This window comes from Prinia subflava, chromosome 3 (assembly GCF_021018805.1).
Source record: "Prinia subflava isolate CZ2003 ecotype Zambia chromosome 3, Cam_Psub_1.2, whole genome shotgun sequence".
Taxonomy (NCBI): Eukaryota; Metazoa; Chordata; class Aves; order Passeriformes; family Cisticolidae; genus Prinia; species Prinia subflava.
This window is the reverse complement of record NC_086249.1, coordinates 19274181-19300138: the sequence shown is the minus strand read 5'-3', so window position 1 is coordinate 19300138 and position 25958 is coordinate 19274181. Positions and strand designations below refer to the sequence as shown.

At 42.8% G+C, this 25958-nt stretch overlaps 1 protein-coding gene across 2 annotated transcripts in view; it reads left to right on the top strand.

Annotated features, from left to right (window-relative positions):
* CASR (calcium sensing receptor) overlaps positions 1 to 25958 on the top strand; it is a 40478-nt gene that overhangs the window by 12855 nt on the left and 1665 nt on the right. The window contains exons 4-5 of one of the 2 annotated variants that reach the window (XM_063393480.1): positions 19407 to 19637; positions 23049 to 23172. In XM_063393480.1, coding sequence (XP_063249550.1) covers positions 19407 to 19637; positions 23049 to 23172 — 355 coding nt within the window. Of the gene's footprint in view, positions 1 to 19406; positions 19638 to 23027; positions 23173 to 25958 lie in introns of both variants that reach the window. The other variant, XM_063393479.1, reaches the window with a different exon arrangement.

The following is a 25958-nucleotide window of genomic DNA, read 5'->3' as shown; positions in this document are numbered from 1 at the left end:
CTTTGTGGTTTTAATATCTACTGCACTCTTAACACAGTTAGATGTACTATCAAATGATGATATGTCAAATATGTAGCAAATTCTGTCTACCTCATTCTGGTTGTCACAAAACACTTGAGCCCAAACACGCCTGAAATCAGAACACAGGTGAATAATGGGAAGATCACCTCCCCATTTGCATGGAGGTTTTCCTCTCTTTGGGGTAGTCTGACCAAAGCAAAGGCTGTCTCTGCCACAAACTGCAGATGTCAGATGACATTCACACATGGGAACTGCAGTTTCATTCCTGTTTAGTCACAATTAACTCAAAAACCTCAGTCGGATCGAAGTAAAAGGCTTTGTCTTTGCATTTATGGGAAACTTGTGCTTCTCTAGGTTTCTGAATAGGTTTATCAAAACCACTTTACTTGTTGATGAGTGCAAGGTTTGACCCTGATTTAGAGGAATCCTGCAATTGCTGGCTGTCTCCAAAGTTTCTGTCTTTCAAAGCCATTCTGCACTTCAGGAAGATACTGGCAGAAATGGGTAAATTGCAGACAGATTTAACTTTCACTGTTGTCAGTAAAAATGATCCAGAATAAATGTCATTTAATTCATTCCTTTATGCCTTGTCAGCTTGGAAAGTAAAGCTGGATGTTCATGCCATTGCTAAGTAAAATAATGTGTTTGTTGAAGGTTCCATGGTTGGGAAGAAAGACCTCTCATTTCTGTGTTGCATGTCGGGTGCTGAAGGATATACACATCAACATGTAAAGCATCCTGCTGGTCCAGGCATTTGGATATACATACCTGCCTGAGAGGAGGGAATCAGCATCAAGAAAGAGTATGTAGAGAACAACCCCACTGGGCAGGAACAGAGAGTGCTACCCAGGAACAGGCTATACTTACAATGACCACCATCATACGGTGGCTTTTAAGCCTACTTATGCAATTTTTTCACTTCGTTTCAAAATCAAACACATGAATAGCAGGTAAATGCCAAATTTGTGTGCACACCTACTTCATACCAGGTATTGCAGCTCATTGCCTTCAGGAAGCTTTCCTCAGCCCTGGGAGTAATGAGTTCACCTCACAAACATGCAGCCTCCAGCATTTCCAGAGTGGTTTTCTGACAATCTCACAGAAGAAAATATTTCCAATAAAGTCAATCTCATTTTCAGTGGTGCTTCTGCCAGTGTTCACTGCCTTCTCCCCTTCTCATAGTCAGGTCAGGGCTTTCTTGATGGGAAGTGGCCTGAGAGAGCAAGGACACTGTTGGGAGGCCCCCATACCTGTGACTGGAGGGCAGCTGCTCACAGTGTGTGCAATTACTGGCCAGGTGCTGTGTGGTACAGATAAGGTGAACCTGCTGAACTCGTGGCTCCATTAGCCTGAGCTCCTGTCTGGAGCAGCCCTTGCCAGCAGGGTTGGTGGCTGGGGAGCATAAATGATACATTCCACTATTTAATTACGTACCATTTAATTTTGTTGCTTTTCAATGGCGTTATCCTCTTAACACATATGAGTTTTTATTGTTGTTTGCTAATTGCTAATTTTATGTACTTAAACAAATCTTTTGGGGGATGTGTTCTGTATCATTTGTGGAGGATGCTTGTGGAGGTCCATCTATAAAGCCAGAATTTTTACCTCGGTGATCAGTTCATTTGAAATGGACAGCCTAGCACAAATCACTGTGAGTTGGTTAAACTGGGCAAAGTTCTCCTATTAACAATTTACCATCTATAGTTTAAGAAGGCTCTAGGTGTGTTTCAGCATGGACAGCACAGGATATGTGTCTCCTAGGGTGAAATATCAGATACTACTAACTTTCATGTTTACTTATTTATAGCTACTTGTTTAAGAATCCATTTCCTCATTTTCTCCATCTGGGTCAGTGACCTGTGACAGATCCTGTCCATAAACCCAGTCTTGCTTCCATTTATTTTACCAGTGCCTCTGAAGCTGTATCTGGGCATTCCAGCAGAGATGGGACTGGCCAGGCCAAGGTGTCTGGCTGCCCAGAACGTGCAGAGATGCAGGCACAGGCAGAGCTGGTGAGCAGGCAGGACAGCTTCCAGGCTATGCCCAGAGGAACCTGTGCCATTCATTCCACATACAGAGCTGGCCAGGAAATTCAGAATCATTTACCTGAAAATAGGGCAGCTGGCACTGCAGAAAATTGTAGATTTTATTAGGATGTCTGTGCTGCCCTTATTCTGAGTGATCTGAGCTGTCTTGTTTTAAGAATCTATGCTGCTGCAAGGCAGAAGATAATCAAGGTGCACACCTTTGCAAGATGCCTGCAAAGGGCAGACTGTGTTGTCTGCATGTGCCATTGTTGTGTCTTGCACAATATTGAACAAGATCAGATCAATTACTTCTTTTTGCACTCTTTTGTTCAGGTAAAAAAAAGGTGCAGGGCAATCCCGAACAAAATGTGTATCACTTTGGAGCAAGGCAAAATTTTACTGAATTTTTTTGCAGTGCTTTTTTTACAAAAGGTACTAAGAATTAAAGTGTGTGGGTGCAAATAAGTACAACAGAAAAATAATGAAAAGAAAAAAGATAAGAAATTAAGTCCTCCTAAAGGTTTCCAATACCTCTGGCTGTCAGAAGACCACTCTCTTCTGCTGGGGTATTGTGACTTTTCGGGAGACCATATCAAGTAGAGCTAATTTTGTGTCTTGCTCTGGTTCATGGATTTGTCTACCCCAAATACGGGCTTTCCCATAAGCTACGGAATGGAAGTGGGAAGTTATGGCAAGAGGTGGGATACAGGCTGAGAACTGCTGTACTGATGCTGCCTCTTTGACAAAATTCCCTGCATTTTTGGCCTGTTTCTCCATAACTGCTTTAACAGTCTGGTTTTGAAGCCCTTTTTTCTTAATATCTTCCCTGATAAGTTTTCTTAAGTCCCTCAAATTCCTTCATTTTCTTAATCAAATAGCTCATGAGGCTATTTCTGTGGTCACTTCTGGGGAAATGCCCATCTGTTCCCTTTTCAGTTGCCCTCTGAGCACATACAGAAGCCTCTCTGGTGTTTCTCTCTCACTGCAAGCACTGTGTGGTCCTGCAAAAAACAGGGAGAAAACCATTAGGGAATCCTAATCTATCCTTCAGAGCAAATATTTCCTATTTCATATTATTTCTGTGTGAGAGGATGAAAGACCTGTCTTTTCTTTGGGCTGAGGTCACTCAGTTTCTGCCCATTCATTTGGATTCTTGATGAGCAGCTGCTGGACCTCTCTTTGTGTCTTGCAGTAAAAGCATTGTGATTAAATGGGGAAGACAGGCTCCCAAGGATCTTAGAAGGCAAATGTGTGAAGTTGCAGGGTCACTGAGCAGAGCATCTTTGGGTTGACTCCCAGACAATTTGCAGGTTGCTGTTACACTGGAGGCTTTGAACTTTGGCATGAGTGAAAAATAAGAGCTCTTCTAGACACCAAGGCAAAGCACAGTGCAAGGGCTGAAAAATGTGTTGTGCTAATGATTCGCAGGTTAGAGACATGGTGGTGTGTACTACTCTATGACTGACCTCAGAGTCAGTGAAAAGCTGCCATATGCTGTTCCACAAAACAAAAACAAATACAAATTGGCTTCACCTAGCAACACCTAAAGTCTTTTATTACACTTGTGCACCTCCCAGCCAACAGTTCTTTCCTCCATGCTGGTGATGAACGTTGTGAAGAGGTAAAAATGAATTGGCCCCTTCTCCAGCTTTACATTTAGGCTTGCCTGCCTGGCTGGAAGTTGACAGTGCAAGGCTTTAAAAAAGTAAATAATGCCTTAGATGACATTGACCTTTGAGCCTAATGGTTTATCTAATCAATTTTTGTGTCTATTAAACTAGAGGTCTGTCTGAAAAATTCAGCTGATCTGTGGTATACAGAATTAAACAGTATCAGAACAGCTATTAGCTATGGCTAGTGGGAAAATTAGTCATTTGGGAAGAATCACAAGGAAAACAGAGGAATGCCAGGCAACTGCAAAACCTTGCCTACTCTGCATTACAAATGCACTGGAGATGTATTTGTTGTGAACAGAAGGCAAGAGGTGTGCCTTTGTGGGACACAGAATTGAGAGGGACACAACTTGAGCCACACACAGAAATATGGGGGTCAATAGAGCAAACACAGCTATTTCTCCACCAGGGCAATAAGAGACAATTGCTTATTCATCAGTTTGAAGATAACAGCTTGCCATCAGCTGAGAGCATCAACTAAGCAGACAATAGATGGAGTATTATTTAGATATCTCTACAGCTAAAGGGAGAAAGACCTAACTGGACTCACCACTAGAAAATGTGCTGGGAAATGATTGCCCTGACAAGGCTGGTAGAAGAAGGGTGAATAAACTGCATGCAGAAAACACAACAAAGGTGTTGTGGTTATTAATTACTAAGTAAAGAATGGCTGAGATTCTTTTGAATTGTGGTAGCACACACTGCCTGATGACCAAACCCACAGTATTCTTGTCTGCCCTCAAACACATTGAATTTTTCATAAAAGTCACTTTTAATACAGTCATTTATGAGCTGCTTTTCAACAAAAGCTGTATTTGAAAAGAACTTTTTTGAATTTATAAAGCTCATTTATGAAGTACTTCTATCAGTTGGGGAAAAGTCGATTTTTCAGCCTATAGTGGGAATCTTAGGGAAGGCTCCATTAAATGCTCATATAATGTCTCTCTGTAGCAACTTCAGGTGACAATTATCCCTTGAATTACCAAGATGTCAGACACCAGTATCTGTTACAAAGACACAGCATGTCTTTGTTGCACAAAAGGATGTAAAGATTCTTCCAGGACTGGCCTTTCCTGATACTTCTCACAAATGGAGCTGGTGACAAAGAGCATCTTGAGAGTTTCCTAAAGGCACTCACAAAGTGAGATGAGGAAACAAGTGGATATATTAAAAAATTCCATTTATCCCAAGGTAGGATCTGACTTCAAAGGCATGATAATCATAGCATAGTTTATTATTTCATTTCTTTCTGGGTAGTCAGCTATCTTCACAAATGCTTTACTAACCAGTCACAGAGTTTTATCCCCAAAGTGAACTTCCGTGCACTATGAAGGACTGATGTTGCTCCACACAGAAGTTAGGAGGAATGAGAACAAATTACTTTTTGTGGTGACCCTTTTGCCTAGCAGAATTATAAGAATGATCTTCCAGCTGGACTAGAAGAAATACTTTGTTCTGAAAGGACTTTTACCAGTGTCTCTAGAAAGAATGACATGAAAGTCTGAAGAAATCAAAGTCTTGACGTGAGATTTCTTTGTTGGCCAAGACTTACATTGACAGAGGAAATGGAAAAAACAGATTCAAGCCAGTAGTTGAGTGGAACATGTGCCCAGACACAGTAACTGTATCCCCTGGAACATTAGTTGACATTGATGAGACCTAGGACTCTGCTTGCCCATTCTGAGTGTCTGAAACACTTGCATGAGTTCGGTTAACTCACTGTGACTATAGGAAACTTTGAGACTCTTTCTTCTTTTTTTCCCATGGATAATATTGCTTGAATAGATTATAAATAAGCATTGAACTCAGGTTTCATGAATTACCATGGTTTTGTTAAAAGAAAGGGTACCCAGATTGCAAAATCTGTTGGTTCTCATTCTAACAAAGAGCTTACCCAAGCGTTGAAGTGATTTGTCCTATAGCTCCAAATAGGAATGAATTTACAGTCAAAAGCTATGACTTACTCCTGGCCTAGAGAGCAGCACAGGTCTTCAAAGCAGTATCAGCAGTGCTCAGTGCAGGATGCAGTTTCAGACCTCATTAGGGCTTTGAAGAGACTGATCCATAAAGGACTGTTTGAAGAAAGAGACAGCAAAGGGCTCTAAAGGGACACATCTACACAATTGTTTTCTGCACAGCTGGGTTGGGATGGCATTAAACACCTCCCAGAAAAAAACATGTCAATCAGACTTTTTTTACACAAGACAACATATGTGAATTATACTACTTGAAAACACTGAGCACTTGAACCTTCGGGTCTACTAGTAGCTTTAATAATAGGACAATTTTAATGTTCTATTTAATATTAAACTTAAATTAATAAAAAGTGTCCTATCTTCAGCTGTTAGGTGGTTCACCATAACAGTTATTGTGCAGTATGGTGATGTCCCAAGGACATTAAAACATCATTTACTCAGTTAGGACTCCTGGCAGCAGATGCTTCACCCTTAGCACACAGCAACCTGGGCTATTGCACCCAATGAATTTCTCCGTGTTAGATTTGCTGCAAGTGAAAGCCAAAGCAATTATGGCATTAAGTCTGGCTCTGATTTTTTTTTTTCATGCCATGGCTGTAAGGCAAAGACAAGGAGCATACAGCACAAAATACCATCTACCAGCACTGACAATTAGGTTTCATTGTACCTGTACAGTTGTCTTTTTCTGTTCAGAGACCATCTCTCTCCACAAAATCTCAGCAGAAACCTAAAACATTCAAATGGAGTCACTTTCCAAATGATCATGCAGCTTGAAATCCTTTAATCCAGAATTAATTATGTAAATTTATGCCACGTTCAGAAAGTAAGTAATCTTGATCCAGCTAAAGGCTGCTTCACATCAGATATAAAACCTAGGTATTTCACTTCTGAAGGGCTGTGTTTGACGGCCAAACTTGTGTTTAGCAAGATTTATTTTCCCCAAAGACATGCTAACTAGTAGACCTTTTTTTTAATTAGTATGATCCATGGCAGGCCACGTCTCTTGTCACAGATCATGTCTGATTTCCAGCTGGGATTTACTGACCTTTAGTTTCATTGGTCCTTACTTGGTCTTGCTTTATTAGATTTAAAAGTCGAGATGAGGTATGCATCATCTTTCTCCGTATAATATTTATGCACATTGATCAAATTATTCCTCGATCTTACCTTGATAATTTAAACAGAGTGGACTTCTACTCATAAGGTATGTTTTGTGCTTTAGTTCTGTACCTTGTCCATTCACTCATCCCTCTTTTTGGCACGTATTCAGTATTCCTTCAACAGACTCAGCACAGCCAGACAGTGAAAAAATCCCACATTTGCATACTCCTATTACTTCCTCATTTGTAGGAGCACTGAGCCTTCCATGCTACCATGTGCAATGGAAAGGTCACATTCAGTTGCCAGTAATACTTTGCAGCAGGTGGTACCCTTCCTGTGCCTGGTGTGAATTCCTTATGCCCTGATGCAGAAGCCTGAATTTCATTGTATTAAACACAGATGTTTGAAAGCAGTCTGAGGGGAAATGCTTTTTCTTGAATATTATTTACTATTCCCTTAATCCATGAATTTTCTGCAAATTTTCCCAGCGGTGCTTTTGTAGCTGCTGCCAGGGTACTGACGAGCACACTGGGAAACAGTGAGTTGTTTACTGAGGCTGGAGGAATTCCCCATGAATTGATGATCTGCCTCTGTTGATCTCTGCTGGGCAATTCTTGGTCCACATTATATGAAGTATAAAGCTCAGTTATTTCACTTCTGAAGGGGTAAGTCTGTCAACCCAACTTGAGTTTAAGAAGATCTGTATTCCTCAAATGTTATTAGGTGGCAGCAATTATGTTTTAGTCCTGCAGTTATATATTAATTGCTCCTCAGCTCTAAACTCTTGTTTTCCATTGTTTTTCCTGGGATTCGTGTCAGGCTAACCAGCCTTTGGCTTCAGAGGACCTCCCTCTGCCTTTTACAGTATTGTCTTTTCTTGGCAGCTGTTGCACCCACCAGAGGCTGACACTGAGCAGAACTTTGGACATAAGTGTTGAGAATGCATTACACTTGCAGGTGTAGCAGAAAGGTGGATTGGGGTTGCTGTGGAATAAGATTAGATAGCATATTGACTTTGTCATTCAAAGCCAGTGGCATTTTTATGTGTATATCATAAACCTACTGTATTAGTGCTCTCTTTATTGCTCATGGACTGCTGTGATGAACTGTCTGGTTCTGTCAGCCTTTTAGATCCAATTTAAATTGCTCAGGCTGCCCTCTAATCTCTCTTTAAGGACTTTCTACCTTAGTTAATGTCACTTTATGGCTCCAAAACAAGTGCCCTTGAGATAAGAATGTCTGTGATTTTTTCTGATAGCAAGGGTACTAACACATCATTCATTTAGCTTTCCTACTCCTCCTCAGCTCTCTCTTTAGCATTCCATCCTCTTTAGCAGTCTCTTGCAGCCTTAATGTAATGAGGATCTGCCATACATGACACCTTTCAATTTTAATATGCTCAAGGAATTTCTTATACATTGCCTGGTGATTTTTTTCTTCTTTGTTCTCCAGGATTTTTTATGTTCTGCTTTCTGTCAATACAACACCTGTGCTTTTCAGTCTTATTTGAATGTTCTGTGTTGGATTAGTGCTTTTAGAGCCCACCATAATAAATACTGCTATTTGAGCTCTATTTGTATGATGAGGATGGCAACATATCATTATTCTCTAATTAATGAGCTTTTATTTTAACGAGCATGGGCAATATTCTGAATTGATAATGGGTTTATTATGCACATGGTACAGTCACTCAGTCCTTTCCTCTAGCTTGTCCGTGGATTTTTTTCATTCTATGGAGCTCAGAGGCCTCCATCATCACTGTCCTATGCTTGTACATCACCAGAGCAGAGACTAGTCAGAAGCCTCCTTGATTTTATACAGCATTATATCCTGCATTTAGAGGTTTTCCACTAACATTATTTTTCATTTTGCTACCATAATTTTTGTCGTGATTCCTAGGAATTGAATTAATGCTCACTGAATTTAAGGAGGGGAGAGGTGCTGTCACTTCAGCTATTTCTCCCCAGAAGAAGCCTACTGCACTCAGTAGATCAGATCAAGTCTGTTTGGTATGGCACTGAACTGGGACTGAGGCTACTCCAGATGTCCTAACTCCTGAAGCTGCTTGCAGAAAGGATTTTTTTGGACTCCAGGGAACTAATACTACACTATCATGCTTTGGACCATACAAATATGTTGGAGTACCATCATACAGCTGGATCTTAATTTAAAACAGAAAAAGGCAAAATGTTAGAGGTAAAAGAGTATCTCTTTTCTACTCTAGAACTTGTCAAAGTCAGTAATTGCAGTTAATGGAAATGCCACTGTCCAAACTAGCATTTTGACAGACTCAAAATGAATTGTTTCTGCTTTTTCCCACTGAAAAAAAAAAAGTAATTACAGTTTAAAAAAGAGCTGTCACTTGAAGGTCATACTTATGAGTTTGACTTTAAAAAATACATTTGTGCTGAATTTCATTTGACAGGATTTCACATGTTTCTCCATGTAAATCTTTGGTCACACTGGGCGAAATCATTATTCTTTACCATAGCACACCTATGTGAGGTGCTGTTTACTACCAGCTAAGCATTACACAGTACAGGCTCAGGACTGGTGTTCTATGGACAGTTGTGTTTAGAGCTGTAGGTTGCACAGGGCCAGCAGGAGTTGTGGAGGACCTTGGGGAAACAAAATATCGTAGTCACATCCTTGCTGTGTCCTACAACCTCCTAACTGATGGTTAAATCAGTCTGGAAAAGCAGCCATGCAATGCCAAAATGCTGCAAGATCATTTCTTGATTCCCTTGGGAACCTCTGTGACTCATCAGACAGGTCTTTCAGAAGTCTTTCAGACTCAGATTTGCAATCAATTGAGGCATCTGCAACCACCAGCAAAACCAAATGGGTTTTTCTGAAGTATCACAGATGGACCTGACTTGTGAAGCTTCTGTTATGAAATCCACTAGGCTTGAGGTTTGATTTCTCTCTGGATATCATTGTAAATATGATACAGTAGTAAGTCTAATCCTGAATCAGATTAGTCCCATTTTATATCAAGTCCCATTTAGAAATGCTTGCCTTTGGCATTTTTGGTTTAAGTTACTTCCTTCTACTGCTGTGGTAGTAGCCATTAATTCATTTGTTTTGTCACCTTTCATTGGCAAGAAAGCATCAAAGCTGCTGCAGATTTTAAGCAGCAGAGCAGGGTCACTTGGTCGCTGGTGAGAACACCACATAAGCTGACCCATCAAGCCCAGTTACAGGCAGTAAAACTGGTCCTTGTTTTAGGAAACCCTAGGCTTCACCAGCTTCCAAGCAGACGAGGCACTCACAGCATCGAATGAGACACGGGGAGCACCAAGCGCCCTCCTCTGAGCAGCGAGAGTATTTCCAACCCAGTCCATGAGTTCCTTCCTCTCCCAGTTTCTTCAAGTTTCTATTGGAGATCCCGCTTTGCTCTCACAAAGAAGGGATATCATGTGTGCATGGATCCCCCATGTCAGCACCAGTGCTGCCCCTCCTCAAGGACAGGGCACTGGTCAGTGCAAGAGGCAGAGAGAGATCCAGCCCTCATCTGCCTGGGGATCATATCCTTGACAGAAGCAGAACAGATCCAATTATCAGTTACAATATGACAATCAGCACATCTCATCATATCAGCTGGATATCCTGTACTTCTCTGGAGACCTGAATAAGGTCAGTTGCCTTTGCAGGGACAGGGGTCTCTACTTCTATGAGAATATATCACCTCTTTCCCACAAATCACTACGTGTGTCATAAACAATTAAATAATTCCATGCTTTCATTTCTCTTGAAATGGAAGACTGTCCAAGAGCTATCATCACCACCTATGGACATCTCTTATCTTCATTTAATTTAATTCTTCTTTTCTGATCAAATGACTAGAACTAACAGCTTTTTTTAGAGGACACTTGTACTGCTGGCGCTATATTTTCAGTACCATTTTTTCTTACTTTCATATCCTAATATTTTGTTTGCTCTTCCCACTGCATAGGGCACAGAATGTTTTTACTGAGCTGCCTACAATAATGAACATGTCTTTGGCTTCAGTGGTTAGTTGATTTTCTTCCATAAAGATTATGAATAGCTTAAATTATTACTTCTAACATATGGCACATTGTTTTTGTCATACACATTTAATTGTGTTATCCAATGACCTTCCTAGCTTTACAAGGAAATCATTCAGTTCTTATCAAAGCATAACAACATTGAATGTTCTTGGGTTATTCTCAGGCTTCACACAGCTATTCTTGAGTATTGAATGAACTTTTGCTTTCATTCTGTTTTTCAATTCAGTGCAGATCTAGCATTTCTCCAGAGCTGTGATGTCCATCCCATCTTGCCAAATTTCCCTTGAGTATTGTCTGTGTATCTCTGGCTGACCATCAATTCCTCTCTCTTCTACACCAGCCCTTCTTCCAGAGTCTATCTCCTTCTGTTCATCTGCCCTGTTACCAACCTGACAGTTTCAATCCTGGAGTACAGCCCAGGCCTTGCACAGTAGGTGCTGACTGGTTTTCATCATTTTGAGATGAAGTGCTCAGTATCCCAACTACACACCAGGCACTCCTTGTGCATGAAGCTGGATGTGTATAACAGGGAGACATACAAATTTTTTGTGAGATATTTACAGTGAGAATCACAGCTCTGTTCCTGGGTACCTTCCAGCTTCTCCACCTAAGCTACCCTTATCATGATAAAAGTATTACCAGTCACTTCTTCGGAGCAGTAAACCAATAGAAACCAGGCAGCTGAGGTGGAATCTGGTCACTAGAGACAGGACCTAAGGGAATGGCCGGAAGCTGTGTCAGGGAAGGTTTAGATTAGATATTTGGAAAAGGTTCTTCACCCAGAGGATAATGAGGCACTGGAACAGCTCCCTGGGGCAGTGGTCCCAACACCAAGCCTGACAGAGTTCAAGAACCATTTGAACAATGGTCTCAGGCACCTGATGTGATTCTTGGGGTGGCCTGTGCAGAGCCAGGAGCTGGACTTGATAATCTTTGTGGGTTCCTTCCAACTCAGAATATTCTACAACTCTGTGAATGTAGCAAGTAGTGTGAGGCAATGAATCACATCCTTCACTGCCTGAAGAATTCCATTATCTTCTGGATGGCCTTTGGAAAAAGGTGAGATTAATGGTGTTGGCGTATTCTGACATCTTGGTTTTAGAAACAACATCAGCATTACATGCTGTCCCTCTTGGTGTACAAAGGGCAGCAGGGAAAGAGGAGAGGTTATAGAGGGGGAGGAAAGTTCAGCTCATGCTGGCAAGAAGAATGCTTTGGACAGAAGGGTGAAATTCTTCTTGCCCTGCTTCAGGCTTCTGGAAACAGGTATTATTGACACAAGGGGCCAGGGCCAGCACCTTCCTGCCTGCTCAGTTCCTGTGTGTCAGAACTAGTTGATGCTGGCATGACAGCACTGCCTGTCAGAAAGCTAAAGAGTTGGCCCTACATAAAAAATGGGCAGAACAAGATATTGCAGATTAGAGAATGCAGTGGGAATTAAGGATTTGATACAAAAAGTAAAAACTTGAGTTTTCTAGACTGTAAACAAAGACTGACACATCGGTACTTGAAAGTGAAAGGAAGACAGAAAAAAAACCAACAAAAAACTACTGCTTCAGACAACATTTCTCTTAAAGTGCTTTATGAGTGGCTCTTTCAGAACTGGCCTGGGCATATTTCCTCATGATACTTGACCACTGGCAAAACCAAGGTCTGGTGCACCATGACCCCTGGCCTTGTGCAACAGCTGATCTCTCAAGTCCTTACGCCTGTTACAGCGTTATGAAGGCACCTTCTCCATGTGCTTGATGAGAGATCCAAAACAAGAGAGGAGACTGGGCCCTCTGCAATTCAAAGTGGAAGTCAGGGCTTGCTATCTTGAGGACAGTTGCCAGCTTTCATCTTCATTCTCACTGAGCCATGATGTGGTATTGTTGGCTGCTCTCAGCATGGGCACTCTACCAAACCAAAGAGAAAAACATTTGGTACCTATCAGTCCAGAACTGTTTTACAGGCCTGAAGAGAGACAGGTAGACAGAAATTAAAACTTAACCATGGGAAAATGTACGTTAACTGTCAAGACAGGATTGCTTGCAACTGTGTGTTAGGAGGGGTAATTGTTTGTCTTTTATGGTGACAGACACCTATAATGTGCCCAGGTTCTCTTCCATTGCAGGACCTTTTGACCTAGGGAGGAAACACATCAGAAAGAAACTGCAGAAAGAAGCCAAGGATATTAAACCTTTGACTGCATATGGAGACTAGTTAAGGACCTGTCACAGTTGAGCCAGAGTAAAGGAGAGCCCATAGCACATGTGGATACTGACGTTTATTTATGTTTATTGAAGAATTAACATTGATTTAAGAATTAACATTGATTTAAGAATTAACAAGACTACAACTTTTAACTGTTTGGTTTCTCACACATTCTTGGTTTCCCCACAGTGTTACATCACCAGGTCTCACCTTCCCTTCCAGCTAGGGACATGGTGGAGGTCTGTCAAGGTGGAATTTCTCTGTTTGTGCTGTGCAGCTCCTCTCAGTTGCTTTTCTCAAGCATTACTGCCAGGGTTCCTGAGCATCCCCCAACATTTGTCTCCACACATCTTCATCTCCAGGATCTTGCCCTACTTCCAGTGTTTTTCATCCAAACATGATCTTCACTTTCTTGTTTCTACCCCTGAGCCCTGGGTTTTGGTTGCAATCAGCCTCCTAAAGGATAGGATCTATCTCCTATCTTGTTACTAATTGGAGTGTTTAGTTCATGCCACTATTATTTAGTCCAGCTGTTGTCAAAATGTACAACTAGTCTTGTGGCTTGTGCTCCAGGAACAACTCAAAATTCAGCTTTGGGCATGCATGCACACACAAAATTCTCTGCTATCTGACAGCATCAAAAATTTAAAATGGATGTATTTGCCTGCCACCAGCCTCAATACTAGTGACAGAATATGAGTGTATACTGCAGATTTAAAAAAAGGGGCAGAAAGAAGCTGGCAAGGCAAAACAAAGGTATTAGATGGTGTTTGTTAAAAGTAAGAGAGCATCCTTCAAATAACTGAGTTACATCCAGTGAATAAAATTGGAAGATCATAAACTCTGGCAGATTAAATGCAAAAATAAAATAAGGCAGGCCAGAAAAATGAATGAGCAACATCCTGAAATGGGGTAAAAGCTCATAAATCCTATTTTAAACATTTCAGGAGTAGGATTGTCTGTTGAGCCATAGATTATTACTGCAAAAAACAAGGTAAGGCCATGACAGAAGAGAAGTGTGCTCCTCATGGACAAACTTAAGAAGGTTTAGTTAATTTATGGGGGACTTTTGGAGGATCTGTCTAATTCATCAGACTATATAGGAAACTATGGGTCGCAAGAGGAACCTTGATACTTCAGGGCAAGTGAACAATATTCACCCAAGGGGTCTGTCAGAGCTCACAGAAGGGGCTGAAGAGCTGGCTGGGTGTCCATCTCCTCACTTAAAAAATCTTAGGCCCTGAGGCCTAGAAAGCTGACAGATGAGACGTCAATTTTCTGAAAGGGTTCTGGAGGAGATCCAAGGAACCAGCAGAGCATGATTGAGCCTATTATTAGAAATTGGAGTTTCAAAAGATTAGGAAGGAAAAAAAATATACTGAGGAAGAGTGACCATGATTTTTCCAAAGATAAGCTGTACCTCACAAACCTCCTGAGGTGCCTTGAGGTCTTTGAGATGTGTATGGATAAGGGAACTTCTGTTCACAGAGTGTGCTCAGGCTTCTTGAAGGCATCTTCTGGTAGTCTGTCAGCAAATTCAGAACTTATGTGTGTGTTGGTTGAAAGATAGTTAGCAGAGGATAAAAATAAATTATTAGACCTGACTTATCACAAATGAAGTTTATGAAGTCTGGGTGGACTCCTCAGGTCTGTCTGAACAGTAGTCAAAAAAAGCAAATGCACTTTTAAGAACAGTCACACTGGAAAGAGACAGAGAGGTAAACAGAGTGTCCTGGGGCCACTTTCTCCACCCTCTGGCACATCTCACTTCAGTGTCATGTGCAAGACTCAGAACTGATGAAGAAGACAGGAATATTTGAAGAAGAGTCAGTGAAACAGCTTCTGTACAAGATGTAGCAACATCAGATAGGGCTCAGCAGCCTGAGAAGGAGGTGTCTGAAGAGAGGTGATCGTAAAGTCTTGAGAGGCATGGAAAAGATGATGGGCAAATGACAGTTCTTTGCCAATATCAGCACAAAGGTCATCAAAAGAGGTTCATAGCTGCTCTGTTCCTAAAGGGATGAAGAGGTGCTTGTCTCATAAAATGTAGGTCTTTCTGCTGTAGGAGGCTGTGGATGTGAAAAGTTGGCACAGGTGCAGAGCACAGATGTGCAGTGTCATGGAAGAAAAATCCACTCGAAAGTTATTGGGTACAAAACCTCTGGCCCAGGAAGTCACTCAGCTGCAAAACAGGTGCGAGTGTTCAGGGAAAGTATCACAGCCCCTGTGCTCCTGTTGTATTTGCTGTTGGCCACGGTCCGAAACAGGCCTTGGGCAGGTGAGCTGCCAGCCTGGTCTAATACAACTGTGCTTATGTTACAGCTTTATGATCCTCCCATAAAAGTGGAAACCATGTGACCCAGAATATCTAGCCTGGATAAAGGATGGGATGCTGCATGGCTGGGAATGGCTTTACCAGGAATAAAGGGAGGGTAAATTAGAGGGCAGCTTGCAAGCCCTTTCCGATAATAGGTGTTTTAATTAAAAGGTATTGCAATTCAACATGAAGTCTATGACAGAGACAAAAGAAGGAAAAATTACAGAAAGAAATATCTGAAGACAGCAGCTTGCACAATGCTTAACACAGGCTTCCACCAGCTCCTAACAGTGTATCCAAGCCACCAGGTCAGCACATCTTTCATATACTCTTGGTTCCAGGATATGATAGTCCTACCCCTGACACATGCTCTTGGCCTGGCTGAAGCAGGGTCTTTTAGGTCCTTGTGGATTGAGTCCTGGCTATGTACATTTCTATCTTCACTTACAAAACATAGTGACACATTTTTAACTGTAAAGCCTTTAGCTAATCATTGATGGACTGGTGACTAAAAAATAGTGCTGTGGTTATTCAGAGTCTACAACTTCCTCTTTCAAAGTTTAGTGCTTATATATTCCTTGTCTGTTAACCCTGTAAAGAGCAGAACTTGTGAGATACAGAGATATGATCGTGGGACTTTCTTGCTCTCTAAATAAAAGGAACATGTTCTGGTTCATTTTACAAGCTGCCCCTCATAAATTTAGATTTCCAGAAAAACTTTGTTGTTTCCTGGAAAGAAAAAAAAAAACTAGCGGGCTTTGTTATTTCTGTTGTTCCTGTTACCTCTCCATTGGGGATTTTAATTAGGTGTTGTGACTTTCGTGCATGAACTGATACACATTTTGTACCCACTAGCTACAGTTGCAGAGCTGAAGCTGTTATTCTCTGCCTGGGGAAAGACAACATTAATTGTAGATCAGCACTTTTATATGAATTAATAGTTGGACAGATGTATCAGATCATACATGAAATCATTTATAACCTGAATCCTCAGGTGTAGTGTGTGTGACCAAGGGAAAGATCCTGTCAAATCCTACAAAACCCCACTAAAAGCCAGGGGTATGTATACTTTTTAAGAAACCTGATGACAGGAGAGAAGGCAAAGGAACAGACTAATTGATATGAATATTATTAAATTAAACAAACAAAAAATTGCATTCAGGGAATCCAGAAGCTTCTCCACCATTAATCTGGCTGACCCTAAGATCAGTGAGCCTTCTGCTGCTGCAGCTGGCCAGGAGAGGCAGGACTTGAACTGAAGAATCTTCATTATGGCTCTTGCAAGATTGTCTCCTAGTGTGTGTAGCAACTGCAGTCAAAACAAGGGCAAGGTCTCCTGTCTATAGAGGTAACAATCAACCCAGCAGTGATACTCATTCAGGATATCCTGGTATTGTTCAGAAGGATGCGGTAGTGCTGCATAAGAGTGTCATACTGAGTCGGAGTGAGGAGAAACATGGCTTTAGGCTCAGCATAAGGACAAACCTGATCTGGACGTCAAAGCTGCAGCTGTCACCCTGTGGTAGGTGCCAGAGCCTGCAGAGGAATGTGAGCTGCCCTGCTGAGCACCTGCACTGCTGATGGACAAAGTGTCTGGTAACAACCAGACCAAGATTGAAGCCCCTGTGCAGATGAGGCCAAAGTGAGGTGAGGCAGTACAACACATCACTGTGGAGCTGCAGACCCTGTCACCTGTTCTGACCTCAGAGCTGCTTCTGCTCTGTTCTCACTGTCCCCTGAGGGAGCTGGGCAAGTAGCAGGTTCCTGGGTACCACTCTGGAATAAGAGGAATGAGAGGGGAGCAGTCTCCTGTTTCCTTACCCACAGTGGGCAATGCCCCAGCTCTCCACAGCAAAGTACCAGCACAGAGCACCTTCTTTTGCTGTGTCCATCAGAGGGTGAGATCTTCCAGGGACAGGTCCTGGTTCTTTGGTGAGATCATTCCAGCTGCACATCTTGCGGGTGAGCTGGTCTCCAAAGGAGGGGCAACAGGGATGAGAAAGACAGAAAAAATCCTGCCTTCTCTATCTCACCTGTTACTCAAAGACTGAGTACTGTGGCAATATTTTGATATCCTTCCATCAACATCACACAAGCTGAAAAGGTATTGTTGGCCACATCCTTTGTAGTACTACAGTGATTTTTCCAGACTGTCTCAGGCTGGCACTGAAACAGCCAGTGGGAGGAGGGTATCTGTGGCTCTGAGCATTTTAGCTTGAGATAGGAGTACCCCAAAAGGAAACAGCGAAAAATGAGACAATTTAGCAAAACTGACAGGAATTAATGAAGTGATTCTGTTCCCCTGTCCCTGTGTTTCCAGGGGAAAAGGATTTATCAAAACAATATTGTCTGTTCTGTCTGTGGGGTGAAGAGGGCTCTGCCTGTCCAGACAAATTGATTTAGTTTTGGTTTCTCTTACATTTTGCCATCCAGAGTTGTCTGTTTGGGCACTTACAGGTGAGAGACTGGGCTTACAAACTGTCACAGGCAGTAGAACCACAGCAGCAACTATGCTGCTGGGGTCTAGGGGCAGCTGACAGCCAGGTGCCCTCAGAGTCACCTCATCTTTCCATAGATGAGCTTGGGGAGAAATCTGATAAGTGCATAAACCAGCAATTATTTTTTAAATAGAAATACGATGTGGATGAATTGTATCACAGTTGTCAGTACAGGCTTTCTTTCATGCTGCAGTTTCTTAGGTCTACTTGTCAGGCTATCTAGATCATGAACCTCACAACTACAGTTGTCCCTGGGATTAGGGACATGCAGCATACTGGTTGAGAGCCAGCTGAACATGCGCCAGCTGTGCCCAGGTGGGCAGAAAGGCCAAGGGCACCTGGCCTGGGTGAGCAATGGTGTGGCCAGCAGGGCCAGGTCAGGGATTGTCCCCCTGTGCGGAGCACTGGTGGAGCCACACCTCGAGTGCTGTGCCCAGTCCCAGGCCCTTCACTGCAAGAGGGACATTGAGGTGCTGGAGCACATCCAGAGAAGGGCAACAGAGCAGGTGAAGGGTCTGGAAAACCAGAGTGATGACGAGCGACTGAGGGAAGGAGGGGCCCGTTTAGCTGGAGAAAAGGAGGTTTAGGGGAACCTTATCACTCTCTAGAACTCCCTAAAAGAAGGTTGTGGCAAGGAGGAGGTTGGTCTTTTCTCACAGGTGAGAAAAGTAACATGATGAGAGGAAATGGTCTTAAGTTCTGCCAGAGAAGGCTTAGATTGAATAATAGGAAAAATTTCTTCACTGAAAGGGTGGTTGGGCATTGGAATAGGCTGTCAAGGAAAGTGGTGAAATCACTGTTCCTGGAAGTGCTCAAAAAACATGTGGAGATGGCACCTGGGGACATATTTTGGTGGTAAATACAGCAGTGCAGGTTAATGGTTGGACTTGATGATCTTGGAGGTATGTTTCAGTCTTAATGATTTTATGATTCTATATGACACTTTAAGGCATGAGGTGAAAATTACAGGGAAGAACTCCTGGGAACAGGCAGAATGTGATTACTTTCAACTATGCAACCATGAGACAAAAGCCAAAAAAAGTGATAAGAATTCTCCAGGTCTGCCATGTGGCAAATGAGCTTGATTTGCTGGGGTTTTCTTACTGATGTGCATTGGGCTTGGGTTTTTTCAATCCAGAATAAGGTCTGAGTTGTTTCTCAAGCACTCCTGTTTCTGTGTGATCGTGCAGTGGTTGCAAGAGCAGGGTGAGAGTGATGCATGGGTGACTGAAACACATGAGAGGCTGCTCCCACTTCCCTGGCCCTAATAAGGAGCTCTAGGCATGCAGAGGTGACTCATAGGACCAAAGAGGAATGCTAAATGGATAATGGGGTAACATCAGTGGGTTGCCAACCACCCAGAGGGCCACGATACCTTGTGTTGTCTACAAGGTTTGTACAGGCTCTGTGTGTTCACAGAAAACCGTCTACTGCTGCTATTAAAAGATTTGAAGAGATAAGGTTTGTAGTGAAGTGATTCTTCCCAGTTCTGTCCCCGTAGCAGATGAGTGCTGTGGTAGGATTGTAAAACACAGGCATTCATACTGTCTCTCTGTCTCTCTCTAGGTTCTCAAGCATCTGCGACACTTAAATTTCACCAATAACATGGGGGAGCAAGTGGATTTTGATGAGTTTGGGGACCTGGTAGGAAATTACTCAATAATCAACTGGCATCTCTCTCCGGAGGATGGCTCAGTCGTCTTTGAAGAGGTTGGGCACTACAACGTTTATGCCAAGAAAGGGGAGAGGCTTTTCATCAATGAAAACAAGATCCTATGGGGTGGATTCTCTAAGGAGGTAAGTGCATAAATCCTCACAACAGTGTTTTCCAGATCCACAGCCTGAAATTTGAACTAGCCCTGCACACTCCTCATGTTATGGCTCCACGTCTCATTAGAGGATCCATTCACCTTACTGTATACACAGTCTCCATCATAGCCTTTCATACCCTTTATGCACTGAAATAACAGACAATGTCTCCTCCTCTTCTGTACTTTTGTTGACCCTGGGTCATAATCTCTTAATTGATTTTTTTTTTCCTGGCTCAAGCAGATAGAGTAGAATTTTATAGCAGTGTTTCAAAAGGGATGAGAAATTCATTACTCAAGTCTGTTTGTTGACTAAATCAATTTTTCCTGAGCTCAGTAGTTTCATTGATGAAAAGAGCCATCTCTTTCACTCCCATTATCTCTGTATCAAGAAGTGTCTCTTCTTGCTCTTAGTTTTATTTACAACTCTTTCTGCTGGCTTCACCCACCAAGTCCCAGAGCCTTCCTCACACCCTTGCCTTGCAAACCAACAGAACAAGCCCTGTCAATCTGCCTGGGTTGACTTGGACATGGTGCTCAAATAGTGGAAGATGCCAGCACCTGCTACCTATTTTTTGTATTCTCCTTGAGGATGCTTCTGCAGTCTCAGAATTAGTGATCTCAAGATGTATATATTGACTTCAGTCAGGCCAGAGTCCTTCTCCACTGTCTTGCATATGTTAAATCTTTTCAGCACAATCATTGTCACTCGCAGCCAGGCTGTGTCTGACCCACATGCTGGAAACATGCTGCAGCCATCTCCAGAGCAGAGCCAGATGAACTGCTGTCATAGCTGGCAGCAGCCAGCTAGGCAGAAACTCTGACTCCCAGAGGGAATACTGAGTGGGCATATGGTTTGTGGTCTGGGAGCTGACACAGGTAGTAGAATTAGCTCAGAAATGTCACTGCCAGGCCCTGCTGCGATGTTTCAATGTGTTAAACCAGCACCTGATTAATGAACCAGGCAATTCACTTCCAGCTGATTATTCACATTGGCTGGCAGATCAGGTAATGCTTCTGCCGTAGCTACTTGCCCAAAACAGTTACAGCATGAGTTCAGCCTTTCCTTTACTCCAACTTCCCTTCTGGTTCAAGTCCAGAGCACTCTGAAGGAGACATGAATTGAACAGAGCATACTACCACAGAAATACTGAACTCAGAGCTTTTCTAAGCCCAGCTGGAGTCTCTAAGCGCAAGCTACAAATGGAACTTAAAAACCCCTGATATTATAATCCCTCCTTCTGATTTAGTGCAAATGCATCTTGCACTTTTTCCAACAGTTAGGATTTTTTTTTTTTTTACTTAAACTGAGTAATTGTGTTCTCTTGGTCTAAGTTTCTCCAGCAGTGCAGTATTTAACTTCATTCTCTGTCCTGAACTGTTAAAAATGTGACAGGGTGTTGCCGAGTATAATGCCAGGGCATGTAAATTTTGTGCAGTGGAAGGGTTTGCAATCTCTGTGTCTGCTGCAGCCTTTTTTTTTTTCAGTTTATAGACTTCTGATTTCTTTCAGATAAAAGGCTGTGTTCAAAAAGAGTAGCCAGCACTTCACCCACTGTGCCTCTTGTCATCCCCAACAAAAGTTTAAACGTAGGTATTTTTAACATTCAGGAACTTCAGCATTGGGCAGACTTCAAAAAGAATGAGTTAGAGTAGGTAAGATAGATAGATTCATTTTGGCAGAACTTGATGAAATTCCCCACAGAATACTTAAGAATTCAGCCAAAGCAATCACAAAAGTACTAGCAATTCATCTTTGAGAAATGTGGAGGATGCGTGATGTCTCAAAGGATCAGAGAGCAATCGTAATACCTGTTTTTAAAGCAGTTGTAGGAGAACCAAGGGAATTACACACAATTGAGTTGAGCTTCAGTAACCTAAAATACTTGATAACAAAAAATTTAAAAAAGAGTTTATAAACACTTAGAGGATAATAAACTGATAAGAGCAAAGCAACATGTATTTGTCAAGATAAAATCATGCCAAACCACTTTAATTTTACTCCTTGGAAGCTCAATCAACTTAGTAGATAATGGGGAAGCAGTGTGTGACTTCATCAGGCCTTTAATTCAGCTCTGTTCAAAATCACTGGTGGCAGCCTAGGGAAAGACAGCCTAGACTGATAAGTCCTCTTGATGGATGCAGTGCCTGCTCAGAGACTGTCCCAAGGAATAGGATCACTGTGTTCATAGCAATAGGCATTAACAGCAAAGAGTGCTTCAAGCTGGGAGCTGCAGGGATTTGCCCTGTGTATGTCTGACCCATCAATGACGTAATCCTGATGAACAGCTTAGGAACAACATTCCCAAACTGTGCTGCAGCTGCACTTCAGAGTGATAGGCAACAGAGACTGCCCTCACCTGAGCCACAGAGCGGTCATCTCTGCATAGCAATTGTCATTAGTGAGGGCTTTGCTTCGCCTGTGGCTAAGGTTGATGCCTGCACATAGGTGACTTCCAAGCCATAGGTAGGACTCATTACATAACTGCACCAACACAGGAGGTTCCTGCAGATCAACAGGTTGGCAGCACTTGGGTAAACTAGTATCAAACTTCCAAAAAAGGTGAATGGAGGCTTCCAAAGAAAACAGCCATTAACTATGTATGGATCATGGTGCTTTGCCAGCAGTGGAAATTGTAGATTTAACTCTCCTGAGATTAGAAAGCCATGTTCTGTGTCAACCCTCTTTCCTTAATTTAGCTGGGAAAAGGTGAGCTCAGCCTCGGGTCATGACTCTGTGTGCCAAAGGCCCAGGCTTCCATTCATGATGCTGAAGTCTTTGTGTCGGTGTACTTCAGGCATGCAGTGAGCAGGCCCATACAACCACTTCCTGCTGGGACACAACAGCTCAGGTGGGCTCAGGCACAGCAGGAGTGCACAGCCAGCAGGTGACATCATTTACAGCAGCAGAGGCCTGGAAACCTTTGGATCTGTAAAGTGCTACTGATTAGCATCTTTAGATGTTCAGTGTTCTTAAAGAAGAAGTGAGCTTCAGAAAACCATTCTGATTCCCATAAATTAGCAGACAATATGCAATATATCAGATTGGGGATCAATCGTCAGGGCCCATCATCTCCAAGGCTGACTCAAATTCCTGCCCAGCACAGATTGATTGCCTTTTCTTCTAAGCATCTAATAATGACTGTTTCGGGGAATATATATCATGGTCACACTCCAGTTTGCAATGTCCACAACACAGTAGGGATTACAAAGATCTGCTGATCTTCCCTAGTATCCCTTGATGTGTTCTTTCAAAGAAATCTCACTGCGGTGGGTTGGGGAGGGACTGTTGTGCAAAATGTGTCTGTTCTGTGGGAGGAAGAGGTGAGCGTTTGAGGCTTTTCATCCAGCATGCCAGCCAAGCAATTGGCATAGTAAGACTTGGACTCCTGTTTTGCAGGTGCCTTTCTCCAACTGCAGCAGGGACTGCCTGCCGGGCACGAGGAAGGGCATCATTGAGGGGGAGCCCACCTGCTGCTTCGAGTGCGTGGACTGCCCCGACGGGGAGTACAGCGACGAGACAGGTAACACCACAGAGCTGCTCCCTGCACTTGGGCTGAAACCGCTTCCCTGCAGGGCTGGAGGCTTCACAGAAAGTCTGAGGGACTTCTGAAAAGCTTACAGGAGTTGAGTCCTGTGGTCCTCAGGTCCTGACTACTGCTAAGCCTGCTTGTCCCTTAAGGAAAATTAAGGCAGAGAACTTGAAAAACAACTTGCATATAGAAAGCGTCTCAGGCTGCCACAAGGAACGCTATTGCACTGTAGCTGATTCCTCATCCTGAATTCTGCAGTTATCTGTCTGCCTCCATCTTTTCCTCAAACTGTCAGGGTTTTATTTCAAGCTTTACAAAGAAACAAAATCCATTACATGCCAGATTTCACAAGCAGAGAGGAATATTTCCCTTTAGGGACTCACCAACTACAGGTTCTGTTGATCACTAGCACTGCAAAAGATCAGAATCTGTGGATCCTACTAAGCACCCATGGACATGTTTTTTGTTTGTTTCATTGGGAGTTTGGATCAAGCCACTCAGGTTCTGGAGGAGACTAAAAAGATAAACTCAGGTTTAGAAATGGTTGAAAAATTTTGGATTTCCAACGCCACTAGTGCTCCCTCAGTGCTGGGCATCCCCAGAGTAATGAAGACAAGTAAATTCTTTCAGGATATCAATCCTCTCCACACTATAAGGCACTCAGGACCTCCTCATACCCTCGCCAGTGTACTGGTCCCAGCAAACACTGCAGACCTTGCCAGAGATGAACAGTTCAGCAAGCTGCTTGCAAAACTGAACAACTGGGTTTTTGGGAGAGTCTAATTTGTGTCCTATCAGACAGGAATGATATTTTTTTAGCATGTTCATATAGTACTACAGGATGCTTGGAAGCAGCATTTTCAGATTGAAAAGAAACAACTCTGGTCATATGTAATAGGGGTCTTCTAGTGTTTTTCACAAAATTTTGGGAGCTAGCTCTGGTGTGGAGGTGAAATTTACAGGGCTGAGGTTGTGACTGTTTTCTGACACTACAGTTTCGTGGTGCAATTTCAGCTGACAGTAATAGTCTTTATTTCCTGTGCTTGCCAGTTTTATAGGCATAGAGAGCAGTTTTATAACCAGTTGTATCCAGCTGAGACAGTGATGCTGCCAGAGGAAACAATCTGTCTTTTCCTAGCTGTTTGCTCCCACACTTTGTCTGGGAGCAGTGCTGGTACTTGTGTGACCACAGAGCGAGTTGGATCAGGTCTTTGGCCTTTCTGAAAACAAGCTCTTGGGAGGCTGAGTTTCCAACTAGAATGAGAAGCTGCGTGCCCTCTAGTGTTAACAACACCAAGGAGGGGGAAAGAATGAGCAGCCTTGCAGGACGAGGGAGACTTGGTTTGCTCCCTTCAGTGGCAGCATGGTGTCAAAGCCACCACAAGACAGCAGTGAAAGTGTGTGTTTAGAGCTCAGTGCTAGAAAGCTGCCCCTGTCTCTGGCAGAGGCTGCTGGATTCCCTGCTACACGAAATTAACTTCGCTTTCTCTGCAGCTTGCAGTTTGTAATGAGCTTCCAGGTAAAAGGCACAAGAAAAGTAAGAATTATTGGCTGAATGGATGTAAATTAAATGACCTGGTGATAACAGTGATAACAGCTTCTGACTGACCTTCTGCATCTAGTGCCAGATTTTCAAATAAACACCTTAGAGGTGAGGCAAGAAGTCCTTAGGAAAGCAGTGTTATATCAGGTCATGGATGGTCTCTCCAACCACACCTCAAGAACAAGAGAGCTTGAAAACCTTTGGCCTTGTTAGCTGGGCATTCCTGACTTTCTCATTAGCATCAATCTCTGCTCAGGAAGCTATGGTCAGAGTCTAGGTCTGTGCTCAGGTGCAAAATTCAGGGTGCTTGCTGTTAAAGGAGTCTGTGGACTCACTACAGCCCCTTGCTATCCTGCTGAGATCCCAAAAGCAGAGGTAAGCTGAGACCTCCAACTGTCTGCTCTCAACCCATTTCTACTGCCATCCAAAGAGTCGTCACCCTCCCTGCTGGAACACAAGACCAATTTGAGTCAAAGCAGAAGAGCAGAGGCAGCAGGTCCTTGCTTTTTGATGATGCAAGCCGTTGGCATGACCATGCCATCACAGCAAGCACAACTACCTTCATGAAGGAGATGGAGGCACAGTTTTCCCTTTGCAAGTATTAGTGGGACATTTGCTGGGTGTAAGGAGAGTGATATCATTAAGACATGTCTTTTCCTGGCATTGCAACATGAAATGAGAATGTGCTGGGAGTCAAGGGCATTGCCTGCCTTCAGGGAAGAGCAATTTAAACACTAAGACTTGCTTCCATGGAATATGAAATAGGCTCTCAAAGCATTTAAGGAGGCAAGCACGTTTTTAATTTTCTCTGTAATAGAAAAAGGCAGGATATTCAAATGATGATAAAAGTGCGAGAGGTATGAAGACAGACAGAAGTAGAAGATAAAAGTGAAGGAACAAGGAAGAAGGAAAAACAGAACCTGTGTAAGAGCTGATAGCAATCGAAGTTTGCAAAGTTTTGGAAAGAAATGGATTACAAAAAACATGAGTGCAGAGGCAGGACTTCTTTTAAACTGGAACCAAGCATGCTTTGGGTTTTGCTATATAGCCCATGGGAGGTTGGTTGTTTCAGGGTGAGAAACTCCGAAACATCAATATATGACACCGGGGAGCAGCACACAGGAGCAGAACATCTGTGCATTTAAGATCAAGGCCAGTGTGTAGCTGCCATATATGTCATCCCACACTTCAGCCTCTAATTCTGACAAACCTTCCTTCTCTTTATCACTTCTTT